The 17,825-nt window shown below is 42.0% G+C and overlaps 1 protein-coding gene and 1 long non-coding RNA gene across 3 annotated transcripts; one reads left to right on the top strand and one right to left on the bottom strand.

Moving 5' to 3' along the window:
• The first annotated feature begins 940 nt into the window (after nucleotides 1-940).
• On the top strand, nucleotides 941-3,983 carry LOC119212718 (uncharacterized). 2 transcript variants are annotated; one of them, XR_005119838.2, is made up of 5 exons: nucleotides 941-1,136; nucleotides 1,201-1,267; nucleotides 3,420-3,482; nucleotides 3,619-3,778; nucleotides 3,850-3,983. It is a non-coding gene; the product is annotated as an uncharacterized LOC119212718 (long non-coding RNA). The 2 variants fall into 2 exon arrangements; XR_009942844.1 differs by lacking the exons at nucleotides 941-1,136; nucleotides 1,201-1,267 and having other exon boundaries at nucleotides 3,227-3,482.
• On the bottom strand, nucleotides 2,294-15,558 carry LOC119212572 (alpha-tectorin-like). Its single transcript, XM_062559927.1, has 25 exons — nucleotides 15,526-15,558; nucleotides 12,387-12,451; nucleotides 12,240-12,263; nucleotides 11,668-11,783; nucleotides 11,237-11,515; nucleotides 11,049-11,144; nucleotides 10,767-10,932; nucleotides 10,007-10,407; nucleotides 9,338-9,914; nucleotides 8,663-9,246; nucleotides 8,027-8,579; nucleotides 7,342-7,940; nucleotides 7,077-7,231; nucleotides 6,567-6,961; nucleotides 6,202-6,398; nucleotides 5,309-5,704; nucleotides 4,921-5,204; nucleotides 4,530-4,807; nucleotides 4,281-4,400; nucleotides 3,885-4,069; nucleotides 3,609-3,769; nucleotides 2,980-3,231; nucleotides 2,707-2,866; nucleotides 2,522-2,624; nucleotides 2,294-2,427 (listed from the first exon to the last, which is right to left on the bottom strand). Exons 2-25 carry the CDS (start codon nucleotides 12,442-12,444, stop codon nucleotides 2,399-2,401), a joined length of 6,168 nt encoding a protein of 2,055 aa, XP_062415911.1. The 5' UTR covers nucleotides 12,445-12,451; nucleotides 15,526-15,558; the 3' UTR covers nucleotides 2,294-2,398.
• Nucleotides 15,559-17,825: the final 2,267 nt, after the last annotated feature.

The raw sequence follows: 17,825 nt of genomic DNA, 5'->3' as shown, positions 1-17,825 counted from the left end.
TTGGCAGCTTAATGTGCATTTGGTGAGACAATTATCCATTGGTGTCAAATTATATTAAGTGGATGGTCTGGAAAACACACAGACACACACACACATAATCCTTCACCTCAATGTGACACCACTTTGCATTATACACTCACAAAACCCTCAATTTGTTGTTGGGTTTTCTGAACAGAAAGATTTTTAGTTTGTGTTGTGGCTAGTCCAACTGTACTTTGTCAGTAAGGGGAATTTAAAACAAGCATGCAAAGCTCATGTACAGATTCAAAAACATCTTGCATTTCAAAAAATGTTAGTCCTTTGTAAAAGTAAAATGCATTACACCGAAGTACAGTGTGACAGGTAGTACTGCGGGACTGACGTAATTAGTGAGCGTCTAATTTAACCCGCAGGCGACACACAGGCCCTTTCTCAATATGCGTTCTTGTGTGGACTTTTGTTCTCGTGGACTCGTGAAACGTCATCAGTCGCAGCCCGAGTACTGTTCCAATTCTAGGTCCGCATCTGGACGAGAACGGTCATAATACCCGGATGTAACTCGCCCCGCCCATTTTACCGGGCATGCATCGGAGCAGGCTCGTCTGTTCTTGTGAGAGCCAAATATCCCTGAATGCATTTCACCTCAGCAACAGGCAACAACGACAGAGGAAAATACACACAACTTTATGTCGAAGTTTATAAATACTACTTTATTTAAGTAACGTAATGTAATTTTATGACTGAAGTTAGTTTTGTATAATAGTTTATTTTTTGTTACTGTATCCAACCTCCTCCTCCTAAAATGATAAAGCTAATTATTTTATGACTGATTATATATATGGTGCTCAATATTATATAGCATTTCTAATTTTAAATTAAAATTAGACAAAAGCTTGTTAAAGGTAAAATATTTAAGTCAAATACTAAATTAAAACGTATTAGCAAGACCAGCTGGCGTGGTGACGTCACCAAGTCAGCTGCTGTTCCAATTGCGGAAATGACCGTTCTCCGTTCTCCCGAACCTGCAAGTCGGGACTCGCGAGTCTATTCTCGCGGGAACTCGAGTGCGTTCTCGCCGTCTCAGGTATTGAGAAAGGGCCACACTTCGCATCAGCTGTCCCCTGGTTCCTTACCGTAGGCGAAGCGGAAATCGGCAGGTAGGTCGCTAACTTGCTGGGTTATTGGCATTTCAGAACAGTCAGTTTACAAATATCCTTGTAGGTTTTGCCGGCGGAGTGGAGTTCCGTTAAACTTCGTCGGGGAGGGTCTAACGCCTCAGCCTTTCCAGGTAGGAAATGACCGTAGTACCACCGCAAACAAATAATATTCATTTAACTTGTGCGAATCTGTTTAATTTTCAGGCGACGCACAACTATTGTTTTGCTCCACGTTGTCTTTCACGTATTGCACGCTAACAACCGAGTAGTGGTAATCGTGAGGGTATTGTGATATTGTATGTTTCCGCTGTCCTTGTCCATCTTATCTTTTTTTTGGTACTCGCCTTATTTTATTTTGTTGATTTCGTGTGGGGGGGTGGGGTGCTCGCTGTAGGGAGGAATAGCGCGGGCACTTTACTCAGATTGACCCTCACATGTAATGGTACTTGCATGAACCATTTTTAACTTTTCTCGTTGTCATTGTGTGAGTGGGTTTGTAGTGAGTGTGCCGTGTGTGTGTGTGTGTGTGTGTTTGTATTGTTGCCCTGGGTGTTTAACCGTACTGGGAGATTCGCTGTCCCCACACAGACGGCCGCCTTACCCTCGCCGTGGCTAGGGAACTAGGCGAGTATGTAGCTTTTTTTTTCTAATGAGTACACTTTTATAAATATGTATTGTGCCTTATGCTAATGTATCAATACATTATTGCTTTGTAAGGTAAAGATGTCTCTGCTCCTTGAATAAAATGAATCTGGAATAATGGGGTGGCGTCATAGGGGTTGAAAACTAGACGACAGGCCGTGTCTCAACAGCAAACACAAAACCCTCTGTGTTCAGTGTGCAAATTCCTTGGTAAAAAATGAGATCCATAGTCAAAGTGTGCATTGAGAAACTTATCTTATATTTTAAAACCTTCACTATACATTGTTATGTGATATAAGTCTATTGATAAGAATGACACCAAAGAAACTAAGAATATACTCCATCAACATCTGATATGGTGGAAGAAACTACAGGAAAGTGACTTCAGCTTCAGAATGTAGCACATCGGCGTCCTCTAGCTTTACATAGCTAAATTACTTTTTCACCTGACCACAAAGACAGCATACAAGACCAGGAAAGGACCTCTGAAATAAAACTACAATGCAAAAGCAAATCTATGTTGATTGGTTTTAGTATATGGATCATCTTTGAGCACCCTTCACCAGAGATTTGGCTGCCAGCAAACTGACACGCGGGGTCACCAGCGTGGTCAACTGGCCTCATGCGCTGCTCGGATTCACCATTCTGGCTGCAAGAGAAGTTTTGAAGTTGATATAAAATGTATTGATCAAGTGCAATGACGTCAAAAGAGCAAAGGTCGCCAGGAGATAAGAGTGTTTTACCTTTCCTGTGTGGCGCCATGGTGAAGGGGCCGAGCGAGATGCCCGTGATGGCATCCTGGGACACATCCCTTCGAACTCGCCCTTGGTCTCCAGGCTGGCAGTGCTGCAGAAAAAACAACATTAGAGGCATCTGTCGATGATCTATCTGAACTGAACACAGCAAATCAAACACAGTGGCAACTTACAGCTGTGCAGTCGCCATTTGTCAGAAGACACAGGTGGACCTGGCAGTGGAGGTAGATAGATGAAAAGTTGGTGAAGGTGAACATCCTGAAGGAGAATCGGGCCGCGTTGGAGATGCCGTTAGCAAGCAGCTCTACCGTCCCATCTGCTGGGTTAGGACACCTAGAGGGAGAAAGAAGTGACGATGTAACCGGCTATGAAATAAACAGAGCTGCGTTGTGAAATAACCGGTGATCAGTGTGCTAGTCTGCATGAAGTTGCAAAGGCTTGTTTACTCTGCGCTTATGAGATCCCAGCGGACAGGGTAGCTCTCATTGTTGATTGGCGTGGCCCAACAAGAGTCCACAATGGTGGTGATCTGACTTCCATCGACTCCTTCTGTCCGGATCTCCACATACATCCTTTGGTCAATTTCCATGTCTATGTTCCCGTTACTGGCCAAGGGGAAGAGGAAGCCAGCGTCCTGGTAAGGGATCATTCTCACGTGATACTGTCCATGGCCCATAGGAAGCTTCTTCCTCACAATGCTGCAAAAAAGGAGAAGTATTCATATTCACAGAACAGGGAGAGGCTTCTCTTAATGTTATTTAATTATTTTATTGTTGCTTTGAACAGCGTTTTTATTAATTTGCATTGGGTGCAGAAGGTGGCTTTTAGGGAATATAAACAACATTTAGGACAACCAAGAACTAACAACTTTCATTCTTTGTCACAGCTGTCCCCGTCAAACATCTCTGACCCAGAAGAAAAGGCCTAAAAAAATGTCTGAGGTGTAAATGTACTGTGTAATATATGGTATTGTAAAACATAAATATTGAAACGTAGGCCATTATGTATCACTATGGACACATCTCCACTATGAAAAGGACGGTGTTTAGTTTGCAGACAGTGTTGTAATTGTCACCTCTCTACAGGGTTGATGGCCACGTCCATGGACACGGAGTGGGTCAGAGGGTATTCACAGCAGAAACCCAACTGAATGGTCCTCTGGCGGCTGATTAGACCTTTATGAGGGTCCACAGCACCCTGGATGGTGTTCTCATAGAAGAAATGAGTTCCGTTGCTCTTCAAAAGGTAAACAACAAAATGGTTTAAGTTGCTTGTACTTTGAAAACATATTATGAAAACCATTAACATCTCGTCAGTCTGTGTTGACAGAGTAAAAGGCTGTGGACTGCACCCTGAGAGATGTCCCACAATGCTGGTCCTTATTGTCAAATTGGAACACCAGTCGTCCGCCCTGGAGAGTCCCGTTGCACGAGGCATCTCGGAGGTGGAGGGAACTGGAGGGGAATCCGTCTTCAAACAGTTGGCATCGAGACACAGACATGGTGCCCGAACTACTGTCACAAGTGATGGACGAGTCTACGTATGAGAGAGAGAGGGAGAGTCATTTAAAACTGACTCGGAAGTTAAGAATAATTAGTTTAAGAATGTAATCTGCTGTGAGTGATTCCACAAGATCAGATATTTATTGACAAAAGCAGCTTGAGAGTTCTATGAGTTCCATGTACAACGAATCTCATGCATATCACATGCGTGACCAATAAAACAAAGCAGTGTTTTGAGCCCTCACCGTAGCTCTCGTTGTTGGAACGATGGTGGCGCTCATCACAAAAGCAGCCGTACACACCGTCCTTCTCACCGCACCACTCGTACTCTGTGCAGTCAAGCTGCTCACAGGGGTCTGACTCAGCTGTGGAAATAGTGGGAGAAAGATGAGTGGAAGAAGTAAGAAAATAGGTAAGACAAATGGCAACGTTCTGTTAAGGATTATATCTCTCATTCATTATTTTGGCTATCCATGAACCCAGTGAAAACTTACCACACTGCAAAGCAGAGCGCCATTCAGGGACACTTAACCCCAAAACAGAGCAGGTGCTCTCGTAGGCGGAAACTGCAGAACATAGCATGCCATTGGCTGGAGTGTAAAGGCAGAGGTCATAGATGCAGGAACTGAAAAATGGCTGTGGATCAGAGTGCACGTGACAGGCACTGAAGGGACCGCTACTGTTGGTGATGACACTACAGAGCTCTGAGTATTCTCTCAGAAAAAGACAGTTGCTCAATCCGTCGCTACTGTCTTCATCAGTGGATCCGCATCTGGAAAAGATGTTAAATGTTGAACACTTTAACTGACTGATTTTTTCCATTAATATTTCTGCTATTTTGGCATTGTTGTTCCTTCATGTTCTGTTATTTTCATAAAATCTCACCCTGGTTGGCTTGTGGATGACATCCAGCTGTGTCCAAACTGATTGTCATTCCGTGCCAATGTGCCATTGGACAAAACTTTGTCATCGAGAGGATCGCTGTTGAAGTTTCCACACATGCCTCTGACTCGATTTTGACGGTACTGGCCCACTCGGACCAGTAAGGTGCTTTGGCCATCAAAGTGAACTCTCAAGTCCATAACCTCAAGCACGATGTAACTTCCTTGTCTTACTAGCTGAGCTGAAGTTCCAACAGTGGTAGGAAGAGACACCTCACCTCCATTTACCTGGTGGGAAGAAAGATCATAGAGAGGTAGACATGAAGTGAGGAGGCACTTCTTAACACTACAGAGATACAGAAAGATCTTCTTTAAAGCAATTAAGAGCTTACCTTTACTCTTTTATTGGGTCCAATCCATACATGCACATCCTCTGATTGATGTGATAGGTAAACATCCACTTCTGACACAAACGATACACGTTTGCTGCCACGATGATTGTTGGTGGCTACTACCTGGAACTGTGTTTCATTGATGCCATGGTTCACGCTCTCAGTTATGATGTACGAGCACGTGCCCTGGAAATGGGCCAGTACCCCATCAAAGGTGATGTAGTGTGGGTCGCCCAACACAGTGCACGTAGACATATCGTCAAAACATCCCAGCTGGCCATTTCTGATGGTGCACTCTTGTGCATGACTGCAAGATTCCGCAGAACAGCGAAGGTCATTGGGAGCATGGCATTCACATCGCTGGGAGCAACGCTCTGTCCAGAAGGACTCACCAGCCTGTAGTATATGAGAAAAAGACACATTAAAAAGCAGCATTAATCAGACAAAGAAACTGCTGTGTGAGATAGGATACTGAATTGGAAAAAATTCAGGGTGCAATGGGACCGCCACGCAGTGAAGGCACTTAAAATTGCATTAATTTGATTCATACTTGATAGGCGTGCTATATTCCAGGAAGTAGTGGTAACGTCACTTGATAGGCGTGGTATTGGACGGAAAGTAGATTGACGTCATTCGATTGCGCGAAAACTGAAAGCTAACCGCAAACAACACACAATCCTGTTCTTGCTTTTCAAAATGTGGCTGTTTGTCACAAGAATGCTGCGCAGCGACATTGTAGCGACCTCCAACGGAAGGGTACCCAAAAAGTGGTACGGTACAGTTCGGATTTTTGGGACCTTTCTTAACTTTTGGCAGTGGAGACACAAATAAAAGGGTACCGACCCGTACCGTACCGCTCGGTGGAAACGCGCCATAAGAGCCATATGACTTACATTATAGTAGAACCCGTCGTATTGACAGCCACAGCTTTCCACTGGGACACATCTTGTCCCACTCCGGAGAAAGCCTTCATTACAGAAACATCCCTCAGAGCAAACCTGCTCACAGGTGGCATCGACGCTGCTGGCACAGATTTGGCCACATTCAGTGCCACACAGCTCGTAATGGCTGTTTGCGGGACAGTCAAGTCCTAAATAAATGAGGAAAGAAATGGTGATTATCAGATTGCTATAAGACTTGTAGCCATTATCCTGATATGTATTGGATCCAGTAACCAAGGACAGCCTTTGTGTGTTCTAATGGTAACCAGATTTTTAGACTTCTTTGTTTTAAATGTTGAATTGATTGTTTGAATTACTGCAGGTGGTGTTCTGTCTCCAAGGGTTGATTTGAACATTGGCGGACTGACAGGCACTGACGTATGACTGAATGGCTCTGCACAGAAGATCTTCACTTCCCGACACACAAACATCAAACACACAGTCACTGAAATATGGCGCTGGGTTCACCAGCTCATGACAGAAGCTTAAGGGTCCATCAGATGCTTGAATCACGTCACATCGGGCTCTGGCAGGTAGCTCATTGGTGCATTGTGGACAGGACGAGCCACACCCATCGCTACAGGTGTAGTTGCCTGCCACTTTCCAGGCTGTTCCAAACTCCTCTGGAGTAGTAACCATCATTCCAGATTGGGTGTGGAAGTCATCATTGGGATTTCCATTGAAGTTACCACAAAGTCCACATGTTTTTCCTCTGTAATAATGACACCAAAAAGGTTTATACGAAGATTTATGCTTTAAAATCGTGTAATAAAACATTATTCAGAATGTAAAGTATTGAAAGGTGGGCTGTAGTAAATGGAAGTTACCTGTAACTTAAAGGTACAGAAACAGACACTGTATACCATCCATCGTACTCGACACTCAGGCCAAAATCAGCACTGACGTATGTGCGAAATCCACTAGCGTGAATAGAAAGACTTCCATTCAGTAGGATAGGTAAGTTTTTAGTTACTCCGTTCACCTGTCACAATGAACAAACAAAATTGGAAAAAAATTATAGATTGGTATTTTTGTTGCAACCATCTCATTCAAGAAGAGTCTCTCCAACTGTTCGGAGTATGTGCAACTCACCTGTACCACCCCATGACTCTCCCTCGACATATGCACACGATAGCCTGCGACATTAACAAATACTTCTGCTGTTACTGACACTGGCCAGCCGTTGACTGGCTCATTCTTAGCTTCCACAGAAAATTGGTGAAGCCCATCAGTGTCATTGCAGAGAGTCGCCAACACATAGCGGCAGGTTCCCTGGAAGTCGTAGGCCTTGTGATCAAAGGTGAGGTAGTGGGGGTCACCAGAGGCAGAACATGTGCCATGAGGGTCCGGATGGCATCCAAACTCACCCTCCACCACACGGCAGGACTCTTGGGGACCACAGGCGTTGGGGAAACAGTGGACCATTCCAGTTGTGCCTGTACAGGTACACAAATTCTGACACTCTTCCCCATCCCAGAACTGCTCGCCTCCCTGCCGGTAGCGTCCTTGGTGATAGCATCCGCACCCTGTGGGTCGCACACACTGGTTTCCGTCGAGGACAAAGCCATCATCACACTGACACCCATCCTGACACACGGTGTCACAGACGTAAGGGAAAGAAAGGCCGGGGCAGGTGGAAGGACAGGTGCTTCCACAGTCTTCTGGGTGGCTGTTTTGGGGGCAGTTTTGCTCTGGAGCAGAAAAACAGCAATTAATTAAGCCAAGTCATTTTTTATATATCAAAACCACCTCCATCAAAAGTAGAAAAAGTGCTTACCACATTGAGTTGCATTTCTCCAATGTCCAAGGGCAACACCCTTCTGTTGACACATTAGTGCGTAATCTTGTAGGACCTCACATAGTGCATGTGCTGGATCTCTAGAGGCTCTTATGATCTCCCCACAGGCATCCACATGCTGCTGGGAGCTCCCCATGGCCCAGCACTGGGCAAACGGCCCATGTGGGGAACCAAGAATGCCACAGTACTCACTAGAATTGTAATTGGTTGTGGAGTTATGATTTACTCTCTCCACACACTCTGCAGAAAGGGAACCATCCCGCCAACTGTCCCCAAAGTCCTGAGAGCTGTTAACCAGAATGCCGTTGGGTGTGCGGAAGTCGTCATTAGGCTGTCCATTGTAGTTTCCACAGAGTCCACCCAATAGACCGTTGTAGATGCCGGGTGCAGTGACACGCACAAAGTGAGGCCAAGCGGTCTGTATAGTTACACCAAAGGACGTGCGAAGGATGATGCTGTGAAGGCTGCTGTGGTAGATTTGGATGTGGTTGGAGGCCGAGCTGAATGGTAGTCTTATCTGCTGTCCATCAACCTGAGGGGACATTTGAAGCGCACAAGAGTTAAGAAAGGTTGTGAGCTGCCAACCATTTAAATGAAATGATTAAATCAACTTACCATTACTCTGTTGCTACCTGCCATCTCAATGGACACCTGTATTCCCCCAGCCTCAAACTTTAGCACTCTAGAAAACCGCTGCTGGCCTACAGGCAGTTTCTCTGCTGTCACCACAAAATGTGGGTAACTAGACAATCCCATTACTTTGGCAAGGGTCAATTGACACGCCCCGGGATAAAGGTAGCTAAATCCATCAAACGTGTAATATGACCCTGGACCTTTCATCCAGCATGTGCCATAGCTGTTGGGTCTGCATCCTCTTTCTCCCTCATCCACACCGCATGATTGAAGAGGGCCACAACCATGGGGGCTGCAAGTCATGGATCCATTACTGCAGCTACAACGTCTCCCACAGTCCTCATCCAGTATTACAGTTACTCCCGAGCGGTAGTAGCTACCCTCAAAGCTGCAGCCACACTCGGTATGAGGGATGCAGAACCCAGCACTGAGGATGTAGCCTGAATTGCAGAGGCAGCTCTCTTGGTCAGGAAGAGGACAGCCTTGGGTTGAATTTGGGTTGACACAGGTAGCTGGACATGCGGTGCCTTGGGGCTCATAGTGGCTGTTGGCAGGGCATTGGATCTCTAGACAAAAGAAAAGCACATTGCTATTGACGTCATGAACATTTTAGCCTTAGCATTGTTTAAAACAAAGTTTTGTGACTGACAGACATACCACAAAAGTCTTGTCTCCTCCAGCTTGGCAGCTGTATACCATTCTGTTGACACTGTCTTGCGTACACATTCAGAGCTTGGCAAAGAATGGGTTGATATCCTTCTCCTACACACAAATCATACGCACAGCTTTGCACAAAGCTCTGTGGGGAAAGTGTGTCGTGGCAAGCAGCAAAAGGTCCAGAGCTATTTTGGAGGATACCACAATGGGCACTGTTGCTGTATAAAGCAGTTTGAGCCTCAGTACAGGTAGCACAGCTTAGACCTCCACACTGCTCCTCACAGCCAGGCTCATCGCCTCCTGATACTTGCCAACTGTTGGCGAAAACCACACCAGAGCTTACAATTTCTCCTTCTCTGGTTATTAAGTCATCCCTGCCATTATTGTTGAAGTTTCCACACAGGCCACATGTTGCATTCTGGTAGGTGTAGGGCACACTGATCTTCACATAATGATCTGTGTCATAAGACACCTCCAAGCCAAAGTCAGTGCTGACGATCACAGAAAATCCGGACTGATAAACCTGTACCGTGCCATTGTTGAGATAGAAAGGAGTGTCTGCAAAGATGCCATTAACCTGTAAACACAACAACAAGCTAAGACATAGCTATGGAACTTTGAACAAACTAAAATGTCACAGTAAATGGAGATTTACTTCTTGTTGCTTACCTTAACTGCACCTCGTCGTCCCTTGACAAGCTCAATGGTTTTGTTATAGACGAACACTTTCACCAGTCGTGTCCAGGAATACCGGGTGCTGCCCCGATGCTCATTCTTGCCCTCTACTCTATAGTAGGGCAACCCACGACCACATTGCTCAGAGAGAACATAAGTGCAGGTGCCTTGGAAGTCAAAGCGTGTTTGATCAAATGTATAGTAATGTGGATCACCACTTATGCTGCAGGAGCCTCTCTGCACGGTCTGGCAGGAGAATTTAAAGGCAGCGGGTTGACAGATTTGGGAAAAGGAGCAGCTTTCGCTGTGACACTGCAGGCCTGCTGAGGTGCAGGTGCACTTCTGTGCACATGTACGGTCACTCCAGAATGAGTCACCCAGTTGGAGTAATTCACCTAGAGAAAAATGAAAGGAAAGGGTCACTTCAAGATATAGACTTATAACAGTAGAATGGTGAAAAAAAGATGAAGAAGATGCCACGCAAGAAATGTTGCCAGCCGCCTTAAACTTGTGACATTGGGTTGGATCGTGGCATGAAAATAAAATAAATGAACTTGCAATGCAGATCAATTATATGTGGCCATAATGTAAAGTAATATCAACCTGCACTTTAGACTGAGTAGTCTCAGCAGCTTTAAATATAATTGTTGATTTCGTTTTGTTTGTTAATGTCATTTTTTAGATTAATGATCACACAGCCACATAACCTTTTAACAAACTATCTACGGTGACCACGCTCTGGTTCTGCTCTTACCACTGTAATTACAGCCCCTTGATCCATAATCGGTCCGGAAAGCCCAACGACCGGGTACATTGACATTGCTGCTCAGGTTGAAATTTGAGTTATTGCCTGATGCCGCGGTAGAAAAGGATCCAGGGATGGTGAAATGGTGAGTGGAGTCCACTGTGTCATAGCCAGCCTGGACATAAATAAAAGGGAGTATTATTTTTTGATTTGTGTATATCTGCATATAGATTTGAGTAAGTCATAGCCCCTATTACATTGTAAGTCACATATTATTTGATTGCCTCTAACCTGTATATCTCTTAATGTTGGGGCTATTATCCCATAATTCATCAGCACAAATGAGTAAAGGCCGCCAGAGATCAAGACTGCTTGAACTGTTGTTTGCTGAAAATAGAATTACTTGCGGTTATTATAGTAAATGTAGGTTGTGATAGATTATGTTTATAAGTTTCCTTATATAGAACAAAATAACTTACGGTTCCAGAGTTGGGATAGTAAGCCACCTCGTTCCATGTTGCAACAAACACCCATTCAGCACTGAAGCTCAATGCTGGGAAGTAACGATTAATGTCTTGCGTGGCTTGTTGGAGGATGCTGCCATTGGTGTATTGGTTGTAGTAGACCTGACCACTCAATCTGTTGTCCAAATCAGTCCAGAATGGAGCAATGATGTCCCTGGATCCATACAGTGGAAACCTTTGAGGTGTGAAACTACTCCAAGCCGTGTCGAAGGTCAGATGTCCATTATTGTTTACCTGGAAATAAGTGAACACAATTAACAATTAGTATGTTCTTTTTGCCCATTTACAACAGAGTCTTTTTATTAGAAGGGAAAGCTAATCAGTAGATGACAAGATAATACTTTGACAAAACATAAAATATGTGATTGTAAATTATATAAACATACATAAATCTGATCATATGATTGTCCAAAATACAGAAAAGGTCGTTGCAGGGGAATTTCAGGAGAACTTCCATCATCTGAGTTACCGCTTCTAAATCCATTAATTAGGTAGAGGGGTCCTAGAAAGAATAAAGACACATTTTTATATATTGAAACCTCTCACAGGTTCTTTGTGTTCTGAGACAGTCAAAAAGTATTTTATCAAAAAAAATTCAACCCACTAAATATCCTGTTTCGGCTTAGTGTATTTTATAGTACATCAGTGCCTCATAACATCATTGTCAGGTATAGTTACAGTTGCAGTCATTTACTCTTTGTACCACAAGTGCAACATTAGAGCTAAAGCAAAGCCAAGTGATTTTTCAGGGGGTGGCACCTCGGCAGCCTCCACCCTGGCTAAATTGTCTATATAATACACTGTATATATACCGTATGTATAACGATCATTCTGCTGCGGTATCAGCTGCAATGCAGGATAAATGGGTGTAATCTTTAAGTAGTAACTAATCAACTGTATGAATGCCATGATAATAGAATGGGCAATAAACTAAGAGATTATTTAAACTCCAATTTACCTGAATTCTGAGGAGTAACCGTACCTAAACACAAACAAACACAGATATAATTGGATAAAAGTCAGTCTGCTAATGATAAAAACGAAAGTCAGTTAGTGAATTCACAGAAATAAATGTGTATTCATCCAAACGGAATCCGATACTTACTTATCATGACCAAGGCAAGCAAAGGCCACACAAGATTTGCCATTCTCCAAAGACTCATTTAAAACCTGGTGAAAAAATAATTTTTCAAGTTTAAATATGAAAAAGAAAAAATATTGTATAGTTGTTAAATACTTCTTCGTTTGTGTGTGTTTGTTGACAACATAGGTATTAATAAAACTACACCATATGTATGGTACCTACAAATCATATACATAACCAGTATTTCTTTCACGCACCATTATAAAGCTAATAACACACAAGTATAACAACTCTGATCTGAGTTGCATTTTATAGTTACATTTGCCTGCAATTTTCAGTTGATAACTTATAAGAGCACAGAAGAAAGAACACATGTGATCTTCCCATTTTTCTGTTATTTTCTGAAACAACCTCACGTAATGTTGTTTTCTGTTGATGCCCTTAATTTATGTAACGCTAGCTCAGTGTAAAATTGTTTAAACAACATTAAAACAAATTAAACATTAAAACAAATTGAGATGAATCATTTAATTTTAATTTAATTAGTTTAATCAGTTAATTAGTGTTTAATTCAATTTATAGTGGATTAAATTAGGCGGATGAACAGACTTTAACAGGGTTTGTACGGTCATGGAAAAAGAGTTCTAAAATGGTCATTTCCAAGCCAAAACGTTTTGGAAAAGTCATGGAAATATGTTACATTTATATGTTCATGTGGTTCATTTAAAATACTTTTTAAATCATTCATATGGTTTTAAAGAGAGGCTCAAAATATAAGCAGGACGCTCTCATACTTGCAGAGCAAATAATTAGCAGCGTGGTTGTGTGAACGCACCTTAAATGAAAATTTCGGTGGACATTGAAGGTGTCCACCGAACCTTATTGAAGGTACCGTGTGCAGTTACTGATTTCTCAAAAGTAAGTAGGTTATTCATTAATGAGATACATGTCTTATATTCCACGGTAACAGTTTTGACGCATAATTTACAGTATACTTCACTGTTTCAAACTGTATGTCACCAGTCTTGCCACAGTTACTTGAAAAAGTAATCGGATTACGGCCTATTGATTACTCCTTTACTCCTTAAAGTAACTGTGTTACTTCACTGATTACTTGATTTTAAAAGTAACTAAATTAGATTACAACTTTATTAGTTACACAGTGACAACTGGTCATGCCAACACTCGCTTTATCTAGAGTCGGGCAAAGTTACGTTTTCTGCATGAGGGTCACGTGTACATACATAGACCTACCAAAGATGCGCATTTTCGAGTTGGAAATATAATCACTATTTTTAGTATTTGTCAGCTAAAGATGGAAATATCATGGTCCGTTGTACACTCTGTGCTGGTGGCGACAAAGTGCATTCAAGCCAGTGTTTCCCCTACCATTATAACAGCGGGGTGCGTGTGCGCATATCTCCGCATGTGCGCACACGCGTACCAGGACCGCGCTTTCAACAACCATGGCCTTACTCCCAGAGACGCAATTAATGAAATATATATATTTACTTTTAATGACAAAATAGTAACGCACAGTGACTTGGAAAAGTAACTTTAATCGGATTACTGGTTTGAAGATACTAATGTAGCGGGTGGCTCTCTGAATTAAAGGCTGTGCTCCTGTAAAAGAAGGAGTGGCAGTTGGCCAGGTATACACCAGTGTCCTGTTGGGGGGCCATAGTGCTGCTGAGCCCACATCAGTGTGGGAAAATCCCCATTTCTTTGATCGGGTAATTATGTTTTTTTGTTTACGTTTCATATTTGCTGGTGGCATATTTTAACTAAGCTTTGCATGGCAGGATCGGGATGAGAGGCGCCGATCCCAGCTGACTAAATTAATGAATGACGAACTGGGTCTGGGAGTTTGACACAACAGATATGTTGTGCTTTTAAGTATTTTTTATTATGAATTAAAGTTATTTTCCGATGGTAATTTTGTATTTTTATGTTGCAGTTACCATCCCGCTACCTGCTGTCCTTTTATTAGTTTTGATTTTGTTTCCATAGTTAGTCCGTTCCTGGTCCATTGTATGTTACAGATGTAAGAGCGGACTAACTACTTACATTTTTTGTTTGTTTGTTTGTTTGTTTGTCATTTGGTCACTTCCCCTGCATCCCCTGTACGTTATGCAGGGTTCTGGGTAGAAAACCTGATCTTAAGTGAACTGGAGGGTGGGTCGGGTTGGCCGTGAGTTGCCGTGTGACACCGGTGAGCAGTGTTGTGCCGTGCTGTGCGCGTTGAGCGGGTTTGGCCGCAGTGTGGTGCATGTGTAATTCAGGTGTCTACTCAGAGCTAGTGATGTGTCAGGGTTAATGTGTATTTAAGACTAACACGTTAGATTACCCGTTACTGAAAAAGGTGGTCAGATTAGAGTAACGTGTTCCCGGCATCACTATACGTCACCACTAAGGACCATAAGCAGTGCATCGCCTGTAAATGCATGAGAATGCTAAACAAAAAAACTGTGACGAGATACCAACAAATAGTGGCGTACAGGGTGAAAACCAGGGACAGGTATGCAAACCAAATGGCAAGATATACACGGATTGGATTTGTTCTTCCATAAAATGTTTTATAAAACAGCTGAAGTGTTCTTCTAAACAGAAATATCCATGCATATCTAAACGTAAATACACACATGCAAACATTTATATTGTAAAAACATGGTGTGTTCATTTAAAAAGCCTGTTTTTAACCAATGCAATATGGAAATATTTTTGTGGTAGCAAAAGGCAACCATGGTGATGCTGGTGAAATGATCTTTAAAACGGAGTTCACCATTAATGGTTACATATAGGTTTTTAATCTCTCGGCTGTTCATCGACGGGTCCCATCCAATCTAGCAGGGCTTTGGAGGATCTGCAGAAAAGAATGGCAGAAAATCCCCAAGCCCAAGCTTGTCCGATATACAGAAGAAACTCAAAAGAGTTTTTAGATATTTAAAGTCTTGTCGATGTGGATACACATTGAAATGCTCATTATACACTAAATTAAAGCTTTTTGTTCATGTACTGCAAGTGCAACAGTCTTAATTTCTTTTTTAAAGTTCCTTTTAAATTCTGCATTCAGATATTTATTTATATATATGGTAAATATTACAAATATGAAGCAAGCAGATAAATAATATCTTAACGAAATACAAAATCAATGAATTACCTTTACTCATGTGCTTCTTTGGCTCCTACGCCCCCTCATCAGTGTGAGAATACTGCTCTGTGCCAGGCTTTATAAAGGTTATTCCTGGCAGAGAGCCATGAATATGTTGTTTAACTGGTTGCAGGAGTATAAATAAGAATACTTTTGCAGGTACCCAAAGATGCTTAACAGTGACAAACAAGAACAAAACCAGGCAAAATTGAAAGAGAAACGAGCAGACAAAATAAATAAATAAAATAATATGAAAAAATAAATAAAAATAATTGGAGAAATGGAGAAAACTGTGCGGAATGAGTCATGTAAGTGTAGGGATGATGATATGGTGATACGGTGGGAGAATGCAATTGCTTCTTTCAAACAACTAAATAGAACTCATATTGTGCATTAATAATAATGCCGATTATCACCATTGGTTCAGCAGAAACCAAAATGCAGTGTTATATTAATGAGTATCTATACATATATTCATTACAATCTTTACATCACTATCTAATGAATATCTATATATATATATTCATTAATATACTGAACTGTTGGAATAAATGCTAAATGTTTAACTGCAAAGTAATAATGTGTGTTTGATACCCTTTTTTGCATTGAATCAGACTGGGTTTAACTGAAACTGATATGCTGGCCCTACCGAAAAAAAATCCACCAGCGGCCACTGCTGTACAGATAACATCCGTGATGTAATGATCAATCCTGGGTGAAGGTTTTCAGTCTAGTTCTTTCTCCAACAGATTAGTTCCTTATTTTGTTTCCATTGAATGGTTTTGAAGGGAATTTTCCTTCTGTGTCAGGTTAACAAAGGTGTGATGAGTTTGGAACGTTTTGGAATTTGGGCTCATCTCCACCTTTACAGCCACACCTAAACAAACCAGCTGGTAAATCTGGTTCTAAAACTAGCTGAAGTATTTGGGTAATTTTATAATGACTCAATATTATGCACACATTAAGGTTGGAACATGCTTCTGCGTGTGCGTCTTGTGTCGACGGACTCGTTTCAATTCATGGTTCACAAAGGCTTGGCGTGTCAAATCACCGCCAGAAGAACACTAGGTGTAAAAACGTGTTTTGTTAATGACGACCTAGAGCAGTGGTTCTCAACTGGTCTGGCTTCGGGACCCACCATCACCCCTTAATGACAAGCCGCGACCAGTTAAGAATCACTGACCTAGAGAGTAACGTCTTTGTGTGTGGAAGTCGTTGGTTTGTTAATTCATTTATCAGAGACTTTTTCGCCCCGTGCATCCCTACTGCTGCTTTTCATTGGATATTTTTCGCGGACATATTTGTACCATATTTCTTAGGGAACTGAAATGCAATACAACTATTTCTGTTTACCTCTTGTACCTTCTTGCTTGTACCTACATGCACACAGTGGGTGTGTAACTGTTTGGAAAACAAAACCTTTCCAAGAAACAATGTTGCGTTACATAAAAGGCACTGAAAAAAACACCACTGTTTGGCAATGTGCAAGCGGAAGGAGTGATGGCATACAGCTTAAAATCATAAACACTCAGAGATTTCAAGAGAATGAAAACTATGACTGTAACTTATGCTGTCAAAACAATCTCCTGATTATCTTACAATGATTTTCCTGTTGGTTCCCATGGTTAGAACCTGCAGAACCAGGAACTGAATGTGGTGGACAATATGTCACATTTTATAATCACCTTATCAATGTAATACATGTTATTACGGTATGCTAAATTATTTAGCATTTGCTTTACAGATTAACTATTAAAAACAATCTCTAAATACAGCAAAGCAGTATTGTTTTGGTGACCCCATGATTTAATAATTGAATGATTCTCATTTTTCCCAGATTCATTGCTGATTGGGACGTTCTGCCCTTCAGATTGAGGAATGCGCTTTTTACCCTCGGCTGAGACAAGAAGTAAAAAAGAGTCAACTCGCTTGTGTCAGCCCTGTGAGGCGAGGGACTTACAAAATCTAGCAATTAAAAAAAGGATACAAATTTGTATGAAAATAGGAACTAGAAAGTCCTATCAACACGACCTAGTTGAGGAGTCTTAGTCTCCATAAAAATGGGTTCTTCTATACCGGAGGAAAACCAGCATGATCACCAGCAGTAGTGCCTCTTGCCGTAGTAGTTGTGGAGTTCTGAACTTCGGATCGAGGAATGCTCCTTTTACCCTGGCCTCAGCTGAGACGAGAAGTCGAAACGTGTCAACTGGCTCGAGAAAATAAATATAAAGCATTTATTAACTAACAGAAGCAATACAATTACAAAGCAAAATACTGTACAAATACAAAACTTTTTTTTTAAATAGAAA

The sequence above is a fragment of the Pungitius pungitius genome, chromosome 21 (genome assembly GCF_949316345.1).
Source record: "Pungitius pungitius chromosome 21, fPunPun2.1, whole genome shotgun sequence".
Classification (NCBI taxonomy): Eukaryota; Metazoa; Chordata; class Actinopteri; order Perciformes; family Gasterosteidae; genus Pungitius; species Pungitius pungitius.
This window is presented reverse-complemented; position numbering and strand designations above follow the sequence as displayed.

What these genes read in the sequence shown, in the direction of transcription:
- LOC119212572 (XM_062559927.1), bottom strand. Translation starts at nt 12,444, where the DNA reads ATGAGTCTTTGGAGAATGGCAAATCTTGTGTGGCCTTTGCTTGCCTTG. An exon ending in GCGCTCTGCTTTGCAGTGTG is followed by an intron (nt 4,401 to 4,529) that starts GTAAGTTTTCAC and finishes CTATTTCCACAG; the next exon opens with CTGAGTCAGACCCCTGTGAG. An exon ending in CAAATGGCGACTGCACAGCT is followed by an intron (nt 2,625 to 2,706) that starts GTAAGTTGCCAC and finishes TTTTTTCTGCAG; the next exon opens with CACTGCCAGCCTGGAGACCA.